General features: G+C 34.6%; 1 protein-coding gene across 8 annotated transcripts in view; it reads right to left on the bottom strand.

The window, feature by feature from the left end:
* SLC4A10 (solute carrier family 4 member 10) overlaps positions 1-18460 on the bottom strand; it is a 305973-nt gene that overhangs the window by 84950 nt on the left and 202563 nt on the right. For 5 of the 8 annotated variants that reach the window (XM_053215162.1, XM_053215160.1, XM_027055635.2 and 2 more), the window contains 4 exons: positions 17331-17422; positions 16283-16372; positions 11156-11313; positions 7972-8059 (listed from right to left, as the gene is read on the bottom strand). In XM_053215162.1, the coding sequence (XP_053071137.1) occupies positions 7972-8059; positions 11156-11313; positions 16283-16372; positions 17331-17422 (428 nt within the window). The remainder of the gene's footprint in view (positions 1-7971; positions 8060-11155; positions 11314-16282; positions 16373-17330; positions 17423-18460) is intronic. The other 3 variants (XM_027055634.2, XM_027055639.2, XM_027055638.2) reach the window with 3 other exon arrangements.

Genomic DNA, 18460 nt, shown 5'->3' with positions numbered 1-18460 from the left:
ACTTTCAGAAAGAAGCCCTTGCTTAAAAACAGAGATAAGATTTATAGAATATATTGAAAATTTTAGCAATACTTATACCCTGAAACATAAATTAAACTAATTTAAAAGGTTATTTTAATTTTTAAATAATAATAAAGTTATAAATGAGTGTTTTCTGAATATATATCACATCATCTATACAGTATAACAAGCATATTTCCATTCACAATGAGTTACATTTACACACACGCACACGCTGTGGTAGTCATTTATGCTATTGACAGACATCACAGTTCTTCTCGACATAGGGTAAGATGTCATTCCTTGCCTTCTTTGATAGTGGGATTAGGTGTACCCCATTTAGGTGCACATATGTCAATTTCAAATGGAAGTTATGACAATCTGCATGTAATTTAACGCATTGTCTTTTGTCTGCCGTAGTGACTGAGAAAAAGCAGGGTGAGGGGGAGCTTCTATGGGCCTGGGTACCTGAGCGACGATAATCTGCAGAACCCCTCTGCTAACTTAGGACAGACACAGGCCATGATAGAAATAAATGCTCACTGTTTTAAACCACTGAGATTGTAGGTGGTTATTCCTGCAGCATAACACAGAGACAAATGGTGTATTTAACATAACAAATGAAGAAAGTAAAAATAAAGATACATGGGATAATTTAGTCTATATTAAACATAATATGAATATTTCTGATACTTTTTGTATTTCATATAATATGAAATGGAGCAGACATTTGAGGCTTGGGGTTACTAAATTATTCTTATGCTGAGTTACATATTACACTGACCACCTTTTCTAAAATTTCCAGGGAAATTGTGTTTTCAAATATTCTACTTTTAGAACATTTGTTTTAGTTTCTGGTTTGATACTCAATCTAAACTGCTGAAGAAGAGATTATGATTATTTTCAAAGGCTTTTGCTTTACTTTCCAACCAAGAACTTTTCACAGATGATCATTGGTATGATAAACATACAGTCTTGTTTTAGGATAATTTGAAGACACCAAAAACATATTAATGGTTTAGTTGTATTTTGGGAAAGATATTTTTTCTAAATATTGACAACACTGATTTCCTACCATAAGCCACTGAGTTTATAGCTCAGAATATCTCTCCTCTTCTACAGAGTTTTATATGATCATGAGACCCAATCTAAACATTTAAGAGTTGCAAATGTTCTTAATCCCAACAAGAGTTTAACTACTGTTTCCCTGCTAGTAGCAGCTCTCTTGAAATCTTTCTTGATTTGACCTCTTAATTAAAAAACTGTTTCGGGGCGCCTGGGTGGCTCAATCGGTTGGGCCCCCGACTTCGGTTCAGGTCGTGATCTCACGGTTTGTGGGTTCAAGCCCCACATTGGGCTCTGTGCTGACAGCTTGGAGCCTCGAGCCTGCTTTGGATTCTGTGTCTCCCTCTCTCTCTGCCCTTCCCCCACTCACAGTCTGTCTCTCTCTCCTTCAAAAATAAACATTGGGGTGCCTGGGTGGCTCAGTGGGCTGAGCCTCCAACTTCGGCTCAGGTCATGATCTCGCGGTTGACAAGTTTGAGCCCCGCCTGGGGCCTGCCATGGATTCTGTGTCTCCCTCTCTCTCTGCCCCTCCCCCACTCATGCTCTGTCTCCCTTTGTCTCAAAAATAAATATAAACATTAAAAAAAATAAATATTTAAAAAAAATTTTAATTGCTTCAAAGGATCACATGATCTTATACCTGCTTTAGATATATGAATGTCCAAATTCATTCAGGGCAGCTGATTTCCTATTGTCTTCAAACTCCTCAGATACCACAATTTGTTTGATTTTAAATTAAAAACATTCTTTACTATTGATTTCCTATCACCAATTTCCCCAATAGCTTTATTTTAAAGGGCTCTTCTCCCTTCTCTTTGTTTAGCTACCCTAACATTCTGATTTCAACATACATTTGACTTTTAAGAGAAGCCTTCCCTGATCCCCTCTCAAACAAGATTAGACATCCTGTTAATACGTTCCTAACACCTTGTCCTTTTTTTGATAGCTTTCACTGTAATTATAATTATTGTATTGTTAATTATATAATTAGTTGTTTAATGCTTATTTTTCCTGCTAACACATGAGCTCTGAACATTCATTTAATATTTATCAAACTATTTATATGCTAAGGATACATCAGTGAATAAAACCAACAAAAATCCATTCCCTCATGGAGCTTACATTCTAGTGGGAGGGTAGAGATGGAAAATAAACAATATAAGGAGTGTATATATTTTGTTGGAGGGTGGAAAGTCCAATACAGAAAAATGAGGTAGGAAAAGAGAATAAGGGTATGACTGGGGGGTGCTATAATTTTAAGTAAGGTGATTAAGGAAGACCTCAGTGAGACATTTCAGCAAAAACCAAGGTATTGGAAGCAAGAGCTCTCCAGGCAGAGGGTATATCCAGTGCAAAGATTCTCGGGTGAAAGCATGCATGTCATATTTGAGAAGTAGCTAGGTGGCCAAATGCTGGGAAGGAATGAGCTAGAGGGAGAGCAGCAGGAAAGGTCAAAAGGGCAGAAAGTCATCCTGGGATTGTTTAGATCTTCATAAGAATTTTCACTTTTACTCTGAATGAGATAAGAAGCTATTAGAGGGCCTTGAGCAGAAGCCTAGCTCCTGCTGTTGTCTCGAGAACAGAAGGAAGTAGGCAAGGGCAGAGAGAGCAGTAGGAGTTCTATTGCGATGGTAGAATAATAATGGTGGCATGGGCCAGGTGACGGGGGTAAGAACCAGGTGATAGCAGTTCAGAAAGTCAGAAGTAGTAGGATTCTGCACATATTGTGAAAGTAGAGGCAGGCAGATTTACAGATAGATTGGACTTGAGTGTGAAAGAGGAGTCAAGGATGACTTCAGGATGTTCCATGAGGCCAGTGCCCAAAGCTTTCATTTCTACCACTTTATCTCCAATATGTAGTAGGCAATAAATATATATTCTTCACAATAATAACATGAAATATTTACAATTATTGTCATTCCCAGTTTGAAGATGAGGAAACTGAGGCAGAGAGAGTGGAAGTTAACTTGCTCAAGACCACACAATGAGGAAGTACCCTTTCCTTCTTTCTTTCTTCTTTCCTTTTTTCCTCCCCCCGCCCACCTCTCTTCCTCTCTTTGTTTCTTTCTCTTCTTTTAAAATATAGGAGAGTCTAGACCATCTTTATAAGGAGATAGAAATGATAGAGTAGGGAAGGAGAAACTGATAATGTAGGAACCATAATTAAGGAGCAAGTTTCAATGCAGTGGAAGGGAAGAAGGAAGGATACAGAAAAGGAAGCTGAAAAAAAGCAGCAGTGAATTAGGAAGAAACCTCAATAAATGTGTTTGTTTCATTCAAGCCTGCTTTTAATATTTTTGGACCTTCATTCTTCTATGTTTTTCTTAGAATAAGTTTATCAAGCTCCTTGATAAATCCTATTGGAATTTTGATTGGAATTGCATTGATTTCTCTCTCACCACCACTGCTTGCCCAAATTGTTGCAATGCCTCTCAAGTGGTCTCTCTGCTTTTTCCCTTGCTCCTCCACAAGATAAATCATGTCATTTCTTTTCTCAAAGTCTTTCATTTGCTTCCCAACTCCAAGTCCCTACAGAGACTGGCCTGTTGCCTCTTTGACCTCATTGCCTACTGCACTCTCCCTTTCTCCCTCCTGCCCAGCCATGTTGTCCTCTTTGCTGTTCCTCAGATATTCCTGGCAAGCTCCTGTCTCAAAGCATTTTCCCTCATTTATTCTTTTGTTTGGAAAGTATTCCCTCAGATATCTGAATAGCTTGCTCTTTCTGTTTTAGGTTCCTGATTTTAACTTGCAACTGTCTCCATTCCATTCCTATCTTCCTTCCCTGCTTTGGCGGTTTCCTCCAAAGCACTTACCACCACATATCATACATTTTACTTTTATGTATTAGTCTGTCTTTTCACTAGACTATTAGCTCAATGAAAGAAAAGGCTTTTGTCTCTTTTGTTCACTCATATATCCCCATCAACTGCAAAAGTGCCTGATAAATAGTTCACATTCAATAAATATTTATTGAACGAATTAATAAAGAACAAAGTGAAGAAGGAATTCGACCTAATAGAGACCAAGACTCATTATAGTAAGAATACTATAATTAAAATAGTGATGGCGCAGAGATGGATGGGGGTTTTTTTGAAAAGCACTTATTACCCACCATTGAGTAAATGATGGACTAACCAATAAATGGTACTAAGCCAAGTGATTATATAAAAATGAAATTGGATCTTTACCCATCTCCCATGCAAAAAGCAATTCTAGGTATATTAAAAACTTGTATATGAGAGATAAAGTAAAAAACTCATTGTACATAAAAGAATGTATTTAAGCAATAGTTCTTATTTCAAAATTTAGTTTCAAAACAAAGCACACAATTAATTTTAGCTGTTCTTCATGAAAAAAAAAGGAAAGAACAGGTATTCAACAATGTCAAATGCCAATAGGAGATCAAGTGACACTAAGTACAGAACATGGAATAGTATATCTGGTAAATAAGGACCTTACTGAAAGCAGTTTTAGCACAGTGGTGCCAACAAAATTCAGACTGTAACACATTGAGATGAATGAAGCTAAGATATCGAGAACTAGGTGAACACTACTCCTACAAAGCTGTTGAGATTCAGATTCAGTCAACAGTTCTTCAATGGTAGATGCTATATGAAGCAGTAGGTATTTCATTTTCAGGATGGAGGAAACCTGGACATGTATTTGATATGTATTTCTTAAATAGCTACTGTATTTGGGCATGTTCTCTGATTGAACAGAAAAGTCAGTACTGACTCAAAATCTGGGTAACAGAGAAAACTGTTGGCTCAAAAGCCAAGAACAAGAAAAAGAAAAATGATGTCACTCTCAGGAAATTTTTTGTTTTTGTCTTTCCTTTTGTTTTCATAAACGTTATTTCATTATTTATGTTAACATATATTGATTTTATTTCATAAACATTATTTCAGTATGTTAATATATATTGATTTTATTATTATTTTTAAATGAATTTCATAAATACAGATTTTTAAAAATTCTCAGTTTTAAGTTCTATTATGATAAATATTGGCATGCTAGTTATATAAACAAAAAGTCTTTGGTGTGCTTAATAATGTTTAAGAATGGAAAGGGGTTAATACAATGGTCGTAGTGCCAATAAGCAAAATCATATGATTTATCTCTAGCAATGCTTAACGGAAAGGAACAAAATAGATTACTCAATTGATTCAAGATCAGGTATTGCTAAGAGGACTAGCACATTCAGTCATTAACTCATTAAAAAAAAATTATTAAACCCTGACTGAAGACCAGATGCCAGGCTAGCTAAGTCTAAAGATACAAAAGGAAAAGACAGACTATGTATGTACAAGAAGTTTCCAGTATGGAGAGGAGAAAAACAAACAGAGCTCAGGCAACAAAAAGTTTTTTTGAGCACCTGACAAAACCAGGGCACAAAAATGAATAATAAGTGGTAACAGCTGTCACAGAATTTACAGGTTGATACTGTAATCCGATTCATCAGTTCCTTAACTAAACTTTATGAATCAAACTAAATTTTGTTCTTAATGAGTGTAATTATTCATTGCCTTCAAAGCAATTAGATAAGCAGAACAACTTGTCTACCTGTGTTTTGAACAACAAAAAAAAGTGCTTTCTCTTTTAAAAGAGAAAACATTTAAATATTTCTTGATATTCAATTAATGCACTATTATAATTAACATGCCCTTTATCGTTAATCGCCCTCGTCTTCTATAGTAACTTTCTGGCTGAGTTTCTGCTTCTCTATCCCACTGGTGAGAGTTACAAATTACTCTAAAACTAAGCTCTAAACTTTCAAATCTAAGGGATTTATGTTTGAGCCCTCACTAGATGGCCAATGCTTGTTCTCAAATTGGGTAGTTCTCTTTAATCAGGGAAATAGATGGAAATCCTTTCTTTCTCTGCTATCACTCTCACCCTAAAATTTAAAAAACATGGATGTTTCTCTGTTGTTCCACACCCAGTGGATTAGTTTTTAAAAACTTTGGAATTGAAATCTTTCTGTTGAGAAAGTCTTGACGCCTAATTGGGGAAAGGAAGAATTAGGAAGAGAGATACGTTGAGTATATATGTACCTCCCATGACCCAACGTGTCCCTCTTATCGTATAACCTATCCCATGCCCCAGAAACAGCTTAATGTAATGTCCTAATGTCTTAAGATGTGGAAACATAACACAAAATACATGTGCATAAAAGTGACAGTACTTAAATTGTGGACTACAAATCACAGTGGCATATATTTTGCAATGCTGTAAAAATTGTAAAATATTAATCATTATGGAACCACTTAAAGCAAAGATACTGTGTCTTCTCATGAGAGTTCTACTAGAGCAAGTGGGTGGTCCTCCTGAAGCCCTTTTTTTAACTCCCCTGTCTTCTCTCAGATGTCCTCAATAAAATGACATTCACTGTAGTGGACCGAGTAGTGTCCTCTCAAAACATAAATCCACCTGAACCTCAGAATGTGACCTTATTTGGAATAAGGGTCTTTGCAGATATAATGGAGGTAAAGATCTCAGGATAAAATCATCCTAAATTAGAGTGAGCCCTAAATTCAATGACAGGTGTTCTTGTAAGAGACAGAAAAGAAGAAAACACAGAGGCACAGGGGAGAAGGCCACATGAAGATGGAGGTGAAGACTGGAATTTTGCCACCACAAGGCAAGAAATGCCAGGAGCCACCAGGAGCTGGAGAGACAAGGAAACATTCTCCCCTAGAGCCTTCAGAGAGAATGTGGTCCTACTGACACCTTGAGTTCACACTTCTAGCTCCCCAAAATGTGAGAAAATAAATTATTCTTGTCTTAATCACCTAGTTTGTGATAATTTTTATGGCAGCCATAGAAAACTAATACACTCGTTGATTCTCAAACTGATGAAAAATATGTTTTTCTTCCGGTTTTTGGTTTCCTATGTGTAAATATCAATAACAAATCCATACAAAACCATAAAACATAATTTGGACAGATATAATAGAATTTATATCAAACCCTAAAGTTCAAAATTTCAGATTTCATAAACCTAAGGAAAAGTTATATAACAATACTAATTTGTTTTTTTTTCAAATTTTCAATCCAAAGCCATGTATTTCAATAAATACCTTAAATTCTTTTGATGAGATTCTAGAAAACGTATAGCCTGTTTATTATTTACTACTAAATTTTGAATGTATGACCCTTCTGTGGTCTTTTGTACTTGCTCTTCTTTAACAATCAAAAACAATAAAAAATAGATTTCCACAAGGTGCTGGGGATACAAGAAACCAGTTATATATTAGCACTTATGTTCTTATTTTCATGATCATACATTTTTGAGACATATACCTCTTTGAGAAGCTGCTAAAAACTTTTCTCCAGTCCCAAAAAAAGTACATACAAATTTTTTACACAGAAAAATTTGTGTGCTGTATCATAAAGATCACAGCCCCCTTGAAATCCATCTGTAGCTCCTCTAATGGTTCAAAGACTCTCAGGTTAAGAACATTCAGGCAAAACTGTAAAGAGAGTTGATAGATGTTGCATAGCTGTTGGTGTCATATATACTATTCAGATACACTGTCATTGTTTTCTCTTGAGGTCCTAAAATTATTTTGCCCAAAATAATTACAAGATTTGTAATGATATTAACAATGGCACTCACTTTAGCAGGACATACACTATAAGGGAATATTAATAAATATCTTCTAAATGTCACTAAATAAAGAATTTTCTCTAGAGTATGAGGTTTTAAAGCATTATAGTCATGTGTGTGAATTTATTACCCCTTTCAAACAAATTTTTTCGAAGGAAATTTTATACTGGAAACATAGAAGAAGGGGGATTTAATAGAGAGAAATCTGATTCACAACAAATAGTCATGAATACAGGAACTCCAAAAGTTAAGTGTACCTAATGGGGAAAATGTTCCCAATGAACTTGAATAAATACCTCATCTGTCATTAGGGTTGCAATTGATCTGCCAATCTCATGGTACTGTTGACCCTTTCCCAGGGGTCCCAGAAGAATGAACAAAAATCTGTAATTAAGAAGAAAAAAAAACAAAAAGTTTCAAGGTAGAAATATAAAAAATAACTTTAATAGTTACAGAATCACTCAGCTTAAAGGACTTATTTAAGATGGGGGATTTGATGTAAAATACTTACATATTTTTTCACAGTTTATTATTGTTTGGAAACATTTTAAGATGATTTCCACTTATGCTTAAGATCCCTAAGCAATGGGAACCCATGGTTATTTTGATCTCAGTATTTTCCCATATAGTTACCCTTAGAGTCTACATGATAGTGAGAATCTTAAGGATTATATAATCCTTAGAGGAGGAAGGTGAGAAAACTAAAATATGATTAAGCTTTTCTGAATTACAAGGAAGAGAACTCACTAATATTCAAGTTGTAGCATTGGGTAAAGAGGAAAAAGGTAACATAATAGTATGAACAAAGAAAGAACATGGTCAAAAAAATAGCAGTTATATGTGCAATTTGCATTAAATAAAAAAAACTGTCAGGAATCAAAAGATAAATTAGGCAGAAGAAACAGGGAGTTAATGATCTATTAATTCCAATTATGGAGGAGTATAAATACTAGCTACATTGTGATATTCCATCTAAATTAGACTGAAAGTCTAGCAAACTCATCGTCACAACTGGAGCTTTTGAAGAAATCTATACACGCTCTAGTTTTGGAGGACTCTGGCAATTATCTCTGAAAAAGGTCAATGCTGCAGAGAAATTGAGAAAATTTTAAAATGCCCTATATTCTGCAATATAATTCAGTGGTATTAATTTGCTAAATGGTTTATGTTCTTACGTGTGAAGACTAAATAGCTTTATAAGGTATACCAAATCAGATACTATACTCCTACCTTTCATTTAACTATAAACTTTAAAGATTGTACATGTTTTTACACGAAGCATATATTGCACAGTCTTAGAGAGTCTGACATCGATTCTTTTGTGTTAGTTTTACCTGAACCCAAGTCAATTTCTACTATACAGAAATGTCTACTACACATTTAAAAGAGGACCAGTTTACTGTGGTGGCAGGTGCTTTATCAACTATAATACTTTTAAGAAATTTTATAACCTATGTACATCTTGCTGTTTTTCAGGTTTCCACTTCATGGGCTATTTATAAAGTCCTAAAAAATTATTTTCTGACATTTTTACTATGTGTGCTATTATATTCATGGTGTGCCCTTTGTCCTCCGAAGAAAGAATAATTAGGAACCTTGAACAGCTTTCTTTATTCTACTTGTCTAACTAATCTTCTTCCATTTTTCACCTTTCCAAACTAAACAGTCTAGTCTTTTTAATCTCTCCCTTACACAGTGGCTCTACTGTGCCCCTAATTTTTCCTCCATTGTTCTCTACACATATTTTGCTATGTCAGTATGAAATGAGGTCACCTAAACCTTGACAGTTTTCAAAGTGAGGGTATGTAACCCCATTAAGGCTTTTCTCTACTCCTGGGAATTTTTCTTTTCTCTCCTTTGAAATACAGGAACTATCATTGTCATAAATAGCCATCATTGACGCAGAATTTCATCAGACACCTTCCTAAATGGTGGAACAAGAATTCACTGCTTGGAGGACTGAAAAGGAATTTTAAACTACTAAAATAATACCTCTACAATTAGTAAGTCTGATATCTGACACCTGAAGTCCAAATTCCCAGAAACTCTGAATAGGTTGCAAGTTGTATATAGAAAAAATGCGGTCTAATCAGAGAGTCAGATGCCACGTGAATGTGCTCAAGTTTTCTTCCCTCTTTTTAATAAAAGTTGGCATGTATCAGAAGTCTTGGGAACCCTCCCACAAGATGAACGGACACTTCTTCCTACAACCTGAATGGTAACCAGGTTCCTGCCTCAAATCTGTTCCTGTCACAGATTCAGGGATGGGGTCACCAGATCCCACTTCCCTTTGCTGAGCTCTTATGGAATGAGGCCTCTCCTGGCTAAACTAGTCCACATTTTTGGAATATTTTATCCACCAGCAAAGCACAGAGTGATATAATATGCTATGTTTTTAGTTAAGGCCAAAGATCCATGGCGGAAACGTATTTTACAAACCAAGAACCTGAACTTTTCATCATTTTTAAATTGGCTGAGGCATTCAGTGTTTGGAAGTGGAAGGATACTAAAGCATCTGGAACAGTTGCATCAATCAGAGGGCACCAATCATGGGGGAAAGGGGCCCTCCTTAAGTATGTTTTGCTATATGAATGCAGATGGAGTAAATAGCTGTCTGTATGCAGGAATCACATTTAATGGGAGGGAAAGGGAAGAAAACAAGGTCCACTGAATGAATCGCTAGGAACCTAACATGCTGAAGTTAATGTTCTTTTCTTTTTTCCACAGTTTTGCCCATGGACATATATTTTATTTATAAAATAGAGATAAACTATGAACAATGTAATTCAGTTCGTATTATCCTTAAGTTGTTAGTTTCTATGTATAGTTGAATGAAAAATATGTTTAGGTAATCAAATTAAATTTGCACTTTTGATTTGACTTCAACAACAGTACCATGATGCTACTACCAATAATTCTTCAGACTCTGCATGGGAAACACATATATGCCTGGGATGGAAATACACACTACATTAGATAGAGCAAGGCCTCTCTTAATGATGGCACTTGCATGTATTTGGAAGGCATACTAATTCAAGCATAAGCTATGAAACTTTTACTTTTCTGAGTCTGACCACACTCATATACAGGATCCTCTCTTCAGCCCACAATCAATTTTTAGCCACATTGCAATCCTTGAGGACAGCCCAACACTTTACCCTTTTTATCAACATTATAAGAAAGGATTTGTATGGTGATATTGACCTGGGTATTCAGAGATGAGGAGCATGCCTAACAGAAAACATCGGAGTTTGAGAGAAAGGAGGAAAGAACAGAATAATTTTTAAAGTATTTTTCTCCTCTTCCACAAACAAGAAGGGACAATTTTGTGCATTTCACATTCGTTTCTAGGAGAACTTTCAGAGGAAATTATACTTATTTACTCTTTGTTTTCTTGTTTTGGTTTTGGACAATTTCTTTTACCAAAAAAAAAAAAAAATGGTTTCAGAAAAATGCAAAAGATGCTCTTATACTTTTTACCTGGTTGGAATTGGGACTTCAGCCAGGCCTTGAAGCAATACAGCAGGAGACAACCTCACAAACGCAACCACAGTTCGATCCAAGAATTCCAATTCCCCAACTAAGATGTTTGAAGCTTCAGCACCTGGAGGAATCTTTTTCATAAAATGCAGATCAACCTGAGAGCATCACAAAGTAAAATAAGATAAACCAAAATTTGCTAAGTCATATCCCAGCACAGTGCTTCACAAGTGGTAACCCATCAATAAACATAGGTGAAATAAATAAAACTTATATAAATAATACGTAAATCAAGTTTTAACATAGTTAAACATCTCATTTGCCCTTTAAAAATAATAACTTTCTTCTTGTGTGTTTTTCGAAGTTCTCATATAGAAGGTGAATACTCTAGTTTCTCTATTCAATGTTTTTAAAAGAAGCTTCTTCAGCATCAGCAATCTTGAAATTTTCAGGGAGAAAAGCATATGTGCTCAATTAGATGAATATATTTTAATCATAATTTAATTAGTATTTGCCAATAGGCTTAAATATTTTTATATTACATCATCTTAATTTTGTGACACAATATTTCAACTAATACTCAAAATATGCCTATTTCAAAAGAAATATAATCATGTTTCTCTTTACAGTATAAATTATGATTTTAGTCTATCTTTCTTCTAGGTTTTCTATATCCTTCACATTCTATACTTGGCCTGACCACTCTTCAATTTTCATTTCTCATCAGACATTAGAATTTAAATATAGCAAAGTAAAGAAAACAATAAATGTATTAACATTTGACGTTGCTGAACGGGCAGAGTTGAATTTCTGATATGAGATGTCTGTGGTTGAAATGAATGAACACAAAACAAAAGCGATCATTTACAAGAAAAAAATGCTTAAAAGGTGAAGTCTGAAAAATGATTGTAAAACACTCTCAAAAGTAAATATCAATTTTTAATGGTCAGGGCCTCAGTGAAAACTAAGCAATGACTTTAAAGTCAATTTCACAAGGCCTATTTCTTGTTTCTAATTCATTTGAGTTGTTTTTATAGATACCTTTTTGTAGGGAGAGTAAGAGTATATCTGCTATAGTAACTGGTTTATGCTCTCATGTGAATGAAATGGGGGCCCAAGATCAAAGTCGGAATAGGTGCGAAGAGAGAAAAGAGCTTCAGTAAATATAGGTGAGGCTTGGATTTTTTTCTTTTGCAAATTTAATGATTTGAAAAGATTTTTTCTGAGAAGTTTACAATGAAAAAAATTAAAACTTTTGGATGAGGACCTTAGGAAGTCCACCACCAGACTGTAGTGACGACATTTAATATGTTGCTTTCAGAAATCAAGACCTCAGCATAGCTATTTGGAAGGATTATAACTACTTAATTTTTCTGTAAGATATGAGTGTCATAAAACATAAATACTATTATGTGACGTATATATTTTATCACAAGGATTAAACATAAAAATAATCTTCAGTACTCCACTAAAAATAGTAAACAGAACCAATGTTCTATTTTAAAGAAAAAGAAAAATGATTTAACAAACCAAAACTGCCTATAAAAAATTATGACAAGTATTATAAATTGCAAAATTTTCAAACTACAAATATACTTCCAAATATAAATCTGTAAGCTCATAAAACATATACATTGGGATATCATATGGTAAATATTTTCCTTTTATAGAATCCTTAATTTATAGATACAAAGTATTTATTTATCTTAATACTGGAAGGTTAAATTTCATGGAAATTTTTATCATATTTTTGTATTTATTTTTCAAGCTAGAAGAAATGCACACTTTGAAAATGCTTTAAATTGGTAATGCTTTACAATTTTATGATAATGCATACATTTTCAAGAAGGGACTAAAAGATACACTATTAGCCCTGTGAGAAAAACATAGTATATTTTCATCTTCATAAGTCTTTTAGAGCCTAACAAACAACAAAGTTTTTTTCTCCCAATGGAAATAACAATTACACAATGTTAATACACTGGAACAAAATTTAAACTAAGAAAAAAGCTCTTTAAGAAAATCTACAAATGATAAATAGGAATTATATTGGTAATAGCCATCATAACTTTACTGAGAAATTTAAATTCCACCCAAAACTTTCTATAAGTTTATTTATTGTTTGGCAAATGTCATAGGCTTCACTATTGAAGTCTGTGCCTCAGACTGGTGGCAATCATACAAATAAATGCCTTAAGATGCAATTTAATTAATTAATGAGTACATAGTGTGCTAAAAATAGTCAAATTTATAAAAGGAAATATACGGTCCTAGCATTTGAATTATTTTTGTATTACATAATACCTAATATATCTTGATTTACATCTGTTGTTTAGAAAAAACATTAAAATACACAGAATTTGAGGTTTAGCAAATTTACCTTTTGCTTTGAAATGTAATAATTTATAGCTTATCTGGAGTAGCCATTATATTATACTCATTACATTCTATTATTCTTGGAGTAGTCATATATTTGGGGGTAAGAGATTATATAACACATCATCTAATTATATTATTGCATTATACAATTACATATTATATTGTTCCTGGATTAGCCCTATATTTTTGTATTTGTGCTAATATACTGTTCATAAGAACCTTATCTGACAATCAAACCTTTTAATATAACAATGGTCTCCAAGACAATCCTCAAGTGGACTCAAACACTTGGAATGAGCATAAAGAAACCCTGGGATTTTCTTGTTCTCTGAACAGGACCTTGAAGAAATCAAGCTATACTCTTATGAATATGGATGTACACTCAGGCTTCTGGGCTCTCCAGACCTTTATGCTGAGAAGGGAAAGATGCTTTATGCTGGGCATTTTGTACTTAAGCCGTGGGTGAGAAACAGGTATATCTCTAGGGAACAAGGTTAGACAGAAGATCATGGTGAAACAAGAAGTGTCTGGACAAGCCACATGCTGAGACGGGAAGGAAATGCTGCTGGGACTTCAGGGAGAAAGCTTAAGTCTTAAGGCCATTATAGAAAGCACAAGAAAATTAATAGGGATTCTCTGGGGGAGAAATGGTGTTGTGATACTAACCAGCCAGTGATCTTGAGCAGCTCTCTTACTCTCTCTGGGATTCAGCTTTCTCACTTTCTAAATGAGAAGATTTCCAAGGTTTTCTACTGTTCAGGGATTTAATAATCCAACTCACTGTAGTACGTTTCACATACTAAAGACAGATGCAGAGGAAAGTTCTCTCTACATAGAAAATAATATGAAGTCCTCTTTGGATCTTTTGAAATAAAAGAAACATTACCAACATCTGAGAAACACTAAAATAGTCATCTCCATGTCAGTTTAAAAAACAAAGAGATATGGAGTGTTTTCACACATCTGCTTTTTAAAAGCATTATGGGAAGCAAAAACCTGATAACTCAGATTATGTTCAAAAACATTCCTTAAGTTAATGAATTTAGTGAGCTTATCCATTGGAAGGGTTAAAAATATGTAGATTGAGGACACTTGAATGGCTTAGTTGGTTAAGCGTCTGACTTCGGCTCAGGTCATGATCTTGCAGTTCATGAGTTCGAGCCCCGTGTCAGGCTCTGTGCTGACAGCTCAGAGCCTGGAGCCTGCTTCAGATTCTGTGTATCCCTCTCTCTCTGGCCCTCCCCTGCTCACACTCTGTCTCTTTCTCTCTCAAAAATAAACATTAAAAAAAATTTTTTTAATGTAGATGGAATATACCAAAGATATAGGATCAAGTCACATGTCCTTAACATCTCAAAATTCTAATGGGTTTTGGAATCTAAACATTAAAGCTTAAATATTTACGTAGACACAGTAACCTGGAGACTAGCCGAGCTTTGAGCAAATTCACTATCAAAGTGAAGTCATTAGAGCTAAAAATAACAACAAACAAAACAAAACAAAAACAAAAAAAACTTTACCTCATGTACCTATAAAATCTGGCATGAAAATTTATTTCCATAATGATGGATCACATGTGATTTTCCCCAACCCTATTACTCCGCCCTCCCAGTTTATAAGGTAAAAATTATTACTTGGAAAAAAGTTCCAGAACTAAAGGCTTAAATTCTATTAAATCTCATAGGATTTATTCAACAAATACATTTCAAGCACTGTTCAAGGCATGAGACATCCAGAGAAGACCAAAATATATTATATTCTGGTCTAGTATTTATTTTTGATACTACTATTTCCACTAATATTAACAACAACAACAACAACTACAGCAGCCACATTTTACTGAACATCTACTATATGCTCAGCACTCTGCCAGGCTCTGTGTATATATTCTCATTTAATCTTTACAACAAAATTATAAATACGTATTGTTATTCTTATTTTACAAATAAGGAAGCTGAAGTTCAGAGAACTTCTCCAAGATCAGATCGCTTATAAACGCTGGAGTTAGAATTCATGAACTGATTCTCTTCCTCAAAAGCCACGTTCTTTCCAGTGCCCCATGATATGCACGAAACACTGAGGAATATAGATGGTTGGCACTGAGTAGAGGGCTATAAAAATTTCACTTGCCTGTTAAAAGATGAAATGGACCAGCGATTGGAAATGTAATAAGGAAGAAAAGGGTTAAAGGAAAGAATGTATATCTTTTCTCTCTTCTGTAGTTCTAATTGTTTTGGGGGACCTGAACATAAGACTACCGTCTCCAACGGGCAGTATTCATTTGCTTTCAAATGTGATAAAGCATTGGTGAAGGCTGCAAAGATAGGTCAGAGAACTAAAAGCAAAATGATATGGAGATATAAAATTCAGTGTCAAGGGGTTATATCCTTTAAACAAGTTAAAAGGTAGTTTATTTGAAGGGATGTGATTTATTATCCTTGTTTTTGAGAATGTTAAATATGCCCTTGTTATACTGTTAGTGCCTGCATAAATAGGTAAGCAACTTTTTATGTCACTGCTTTTAAGATATTGTTTCAAATGAAGAATTTCAGAAATTAAATATATGGCAGTTTCTGACAATTTTGTTCCAACTTGCAGATGAATGAAGATGTGATGCTTTAAAAAGATGTGTTTTTTGGAGCGGCAAATGGAATACATTTGAACTGGCTTAATATTTGAATCACATGCCTCCATACGGTGAAATGAGCTTTGAACCACTGGAGAAACATAGCCCGAGTGTGCCCTCACCTCTCTCTCTTGCTGGTGTGGAGGTCCTTTTTCATGCCTTTGTTTCATCCCACAGGGACTAGTATGCCCCTTTTGTTGGCCTCCCAGTCCCTGCACGCATAATTAACAGACTTAAGCTGGTACACCATGCTCCCACGGAGACTTCGCCAGGCACCAGAGGGAGAACATGCACATGACTAGACCTAGGCCACTTGGGCATTGGCAGAGGCATTCTGAAACAGCAACAAGGAGCTGATGGCCATTAATCTTCAGAAGCTTGATGCAGGCAACTTCCTCTGCTCTGCCTCCCTTTCCCACCTCCTCCCACTGTTAAAGTGATTGCCAGTGCTAAGCATTTTAGGGGGAAAAGAAATCACTCTGGGTTAGGACTGTTTCAGCCACTCAGATAAAGAGGATTGTTGACTCTCTTTAGTTTTCGTTAACAGGGAAACGCCTCTTTCCTGTTCAAGCGTTAGTTTGCCATAACCTACAATAGCACATATACAATGTCAAGAATTTGCTGACCAAAATCACATGTATTCTATTTTCTTAGAATACGTTCAGGTAAATGATTTCATTTGAATTGTCTCTACTTAGATGTATCCCCCAACAGAGTCAGTTTTTATCATGTTTTTATTCAAAATTCTGTTGCCTTATTATATTCTAGTGTTTCCCTACACTAATGCCTTGCTATATTACCATGATGAATCTTCATATGATTTGTTTTTCCACAGAGGAAAAATGATTTTGAAAAAGAATAACCAGCAAAATTCTTCATCAATAAACTTCTGTGATATTGTCTGTGAAGTCATCTTTCTTTCTACAGGAGATACATTATACCAAGTGGCTGAAACCTGAAGACGGTACATAAAACTTACACATTTGGTTTTGTGAATAAGCAAAATGTTACATGTGAACTTAAATGCTAACATCATCTATTACAGGATCAAGCTTTGGCTAAGAAACCAAAACAGCGCATGCAAAAAGTTGTGTCAACACCTCTTAAAATGGGTAGTAATGTCTAGTAATAATTCAGCAGCTTACTTAAATGAGAGAGAGAAAAGCTTACCTTGCTAAAGTCAACAGTGCTGTTTTCTCTGCTCACATCATTTTTATTTTCAACACAGGCTGGAGCAGACTGAGGAGAAACAACCTGACCTGCTAAAAGAAATTGTTATTACAGAATACAAACAATTACTTACAGAATTCTAGACAGATTGAGTGAAAAAATGAATTAATCTAGGCTAACAGAGGTTTCTTAATGAGTTTATGAGGTAAGCATGAAAGGTCAATATAAATAGATCTATATCAATACAAAACTCTTATTTATTAGTTACAGATAGAAATGGGAGAATTCAGTCAAGAAAAAGAAAGCCAATCCTTAGATTAAAACTCAATAACTAAAAGTTATTCTCTATAAGAAAATCAGCTACAAAATATTTAAATCTAATCCTGGTTTGGAAACATCACTGATTTCTAAATTTCATCCAAAACTAATGACAGGTATAGATGACATATATTCATGAAAGGATAGATATCTATTACGACTTAAGCTCAGCCTGAAGAATTTTAAATGTAAAGATTTTTTTTAAGGGAAATATCTGAAAAGTACACAACTTATTGATGACTTCTAGTGCATCTGAAAAAAACGAGAAAAAATTCTTTGACAATAACACTTAGAGATTTCTATATGAGAGGTCTAATTAGAAATACCCTTCCCTTACTCAGTACTAACACTTTGAATATGATTTTATCCTTGTTACTACACAATTATATAAGCGTACTGATATTGGTCTGCATGGGAAAAGATCAATAACCTTGAATTGCATTAGTCTTCCATTAACACCAACCAGCAACCTCATTACTTTGTAGTCTTTTTCCCATTAGGAAGATTATGACATTAGTTAAATAAATGGACAGTAGAGGAGGGGATGTGACAATGTGTATTTAAATTCCAGTTCACTAAATATGAAACATCTTTTTTCAATCACAACTTATCTGAAATCTGCCCAAACTCTGCAATTAAATGATAAAAATTAACTAACTCTGCTTAATTTCACTTGTGTCTTTCTTCTTCTTCCAAAATCTCTCCCTATCCTCACTTGTTACTTTTGCTGGGAAATCAGTAATGACGAACCAGCTTTGAAGCCTTGACCATATTTATGACCATAACTCATGACTCCAAATTACTGCTCTTAT

The sequence above is a fragment of the Acinonyx jubatus genome, chromosome C1 (genome assembly GCF_027475565.1).
Source record: "Acinonyx jubatus isolate Ajub_Pintada_27869175 chromosome C1, VMU_Ajub_asm_v1.0, whole genome shotgun sequence".
Taxonomy (NCBI): domain Eukaryota; kingdom Metazoa; phylum Chordata; class Mammalia; order Carnivora; family Felidae; genus Acinonyx; species Acinonyx jubatus.
The sequence above is the reverse complement of the archived record's forward strand: the minus strand, read 5'-3'. Positions and strand labels throughout refer to the sequence as shown.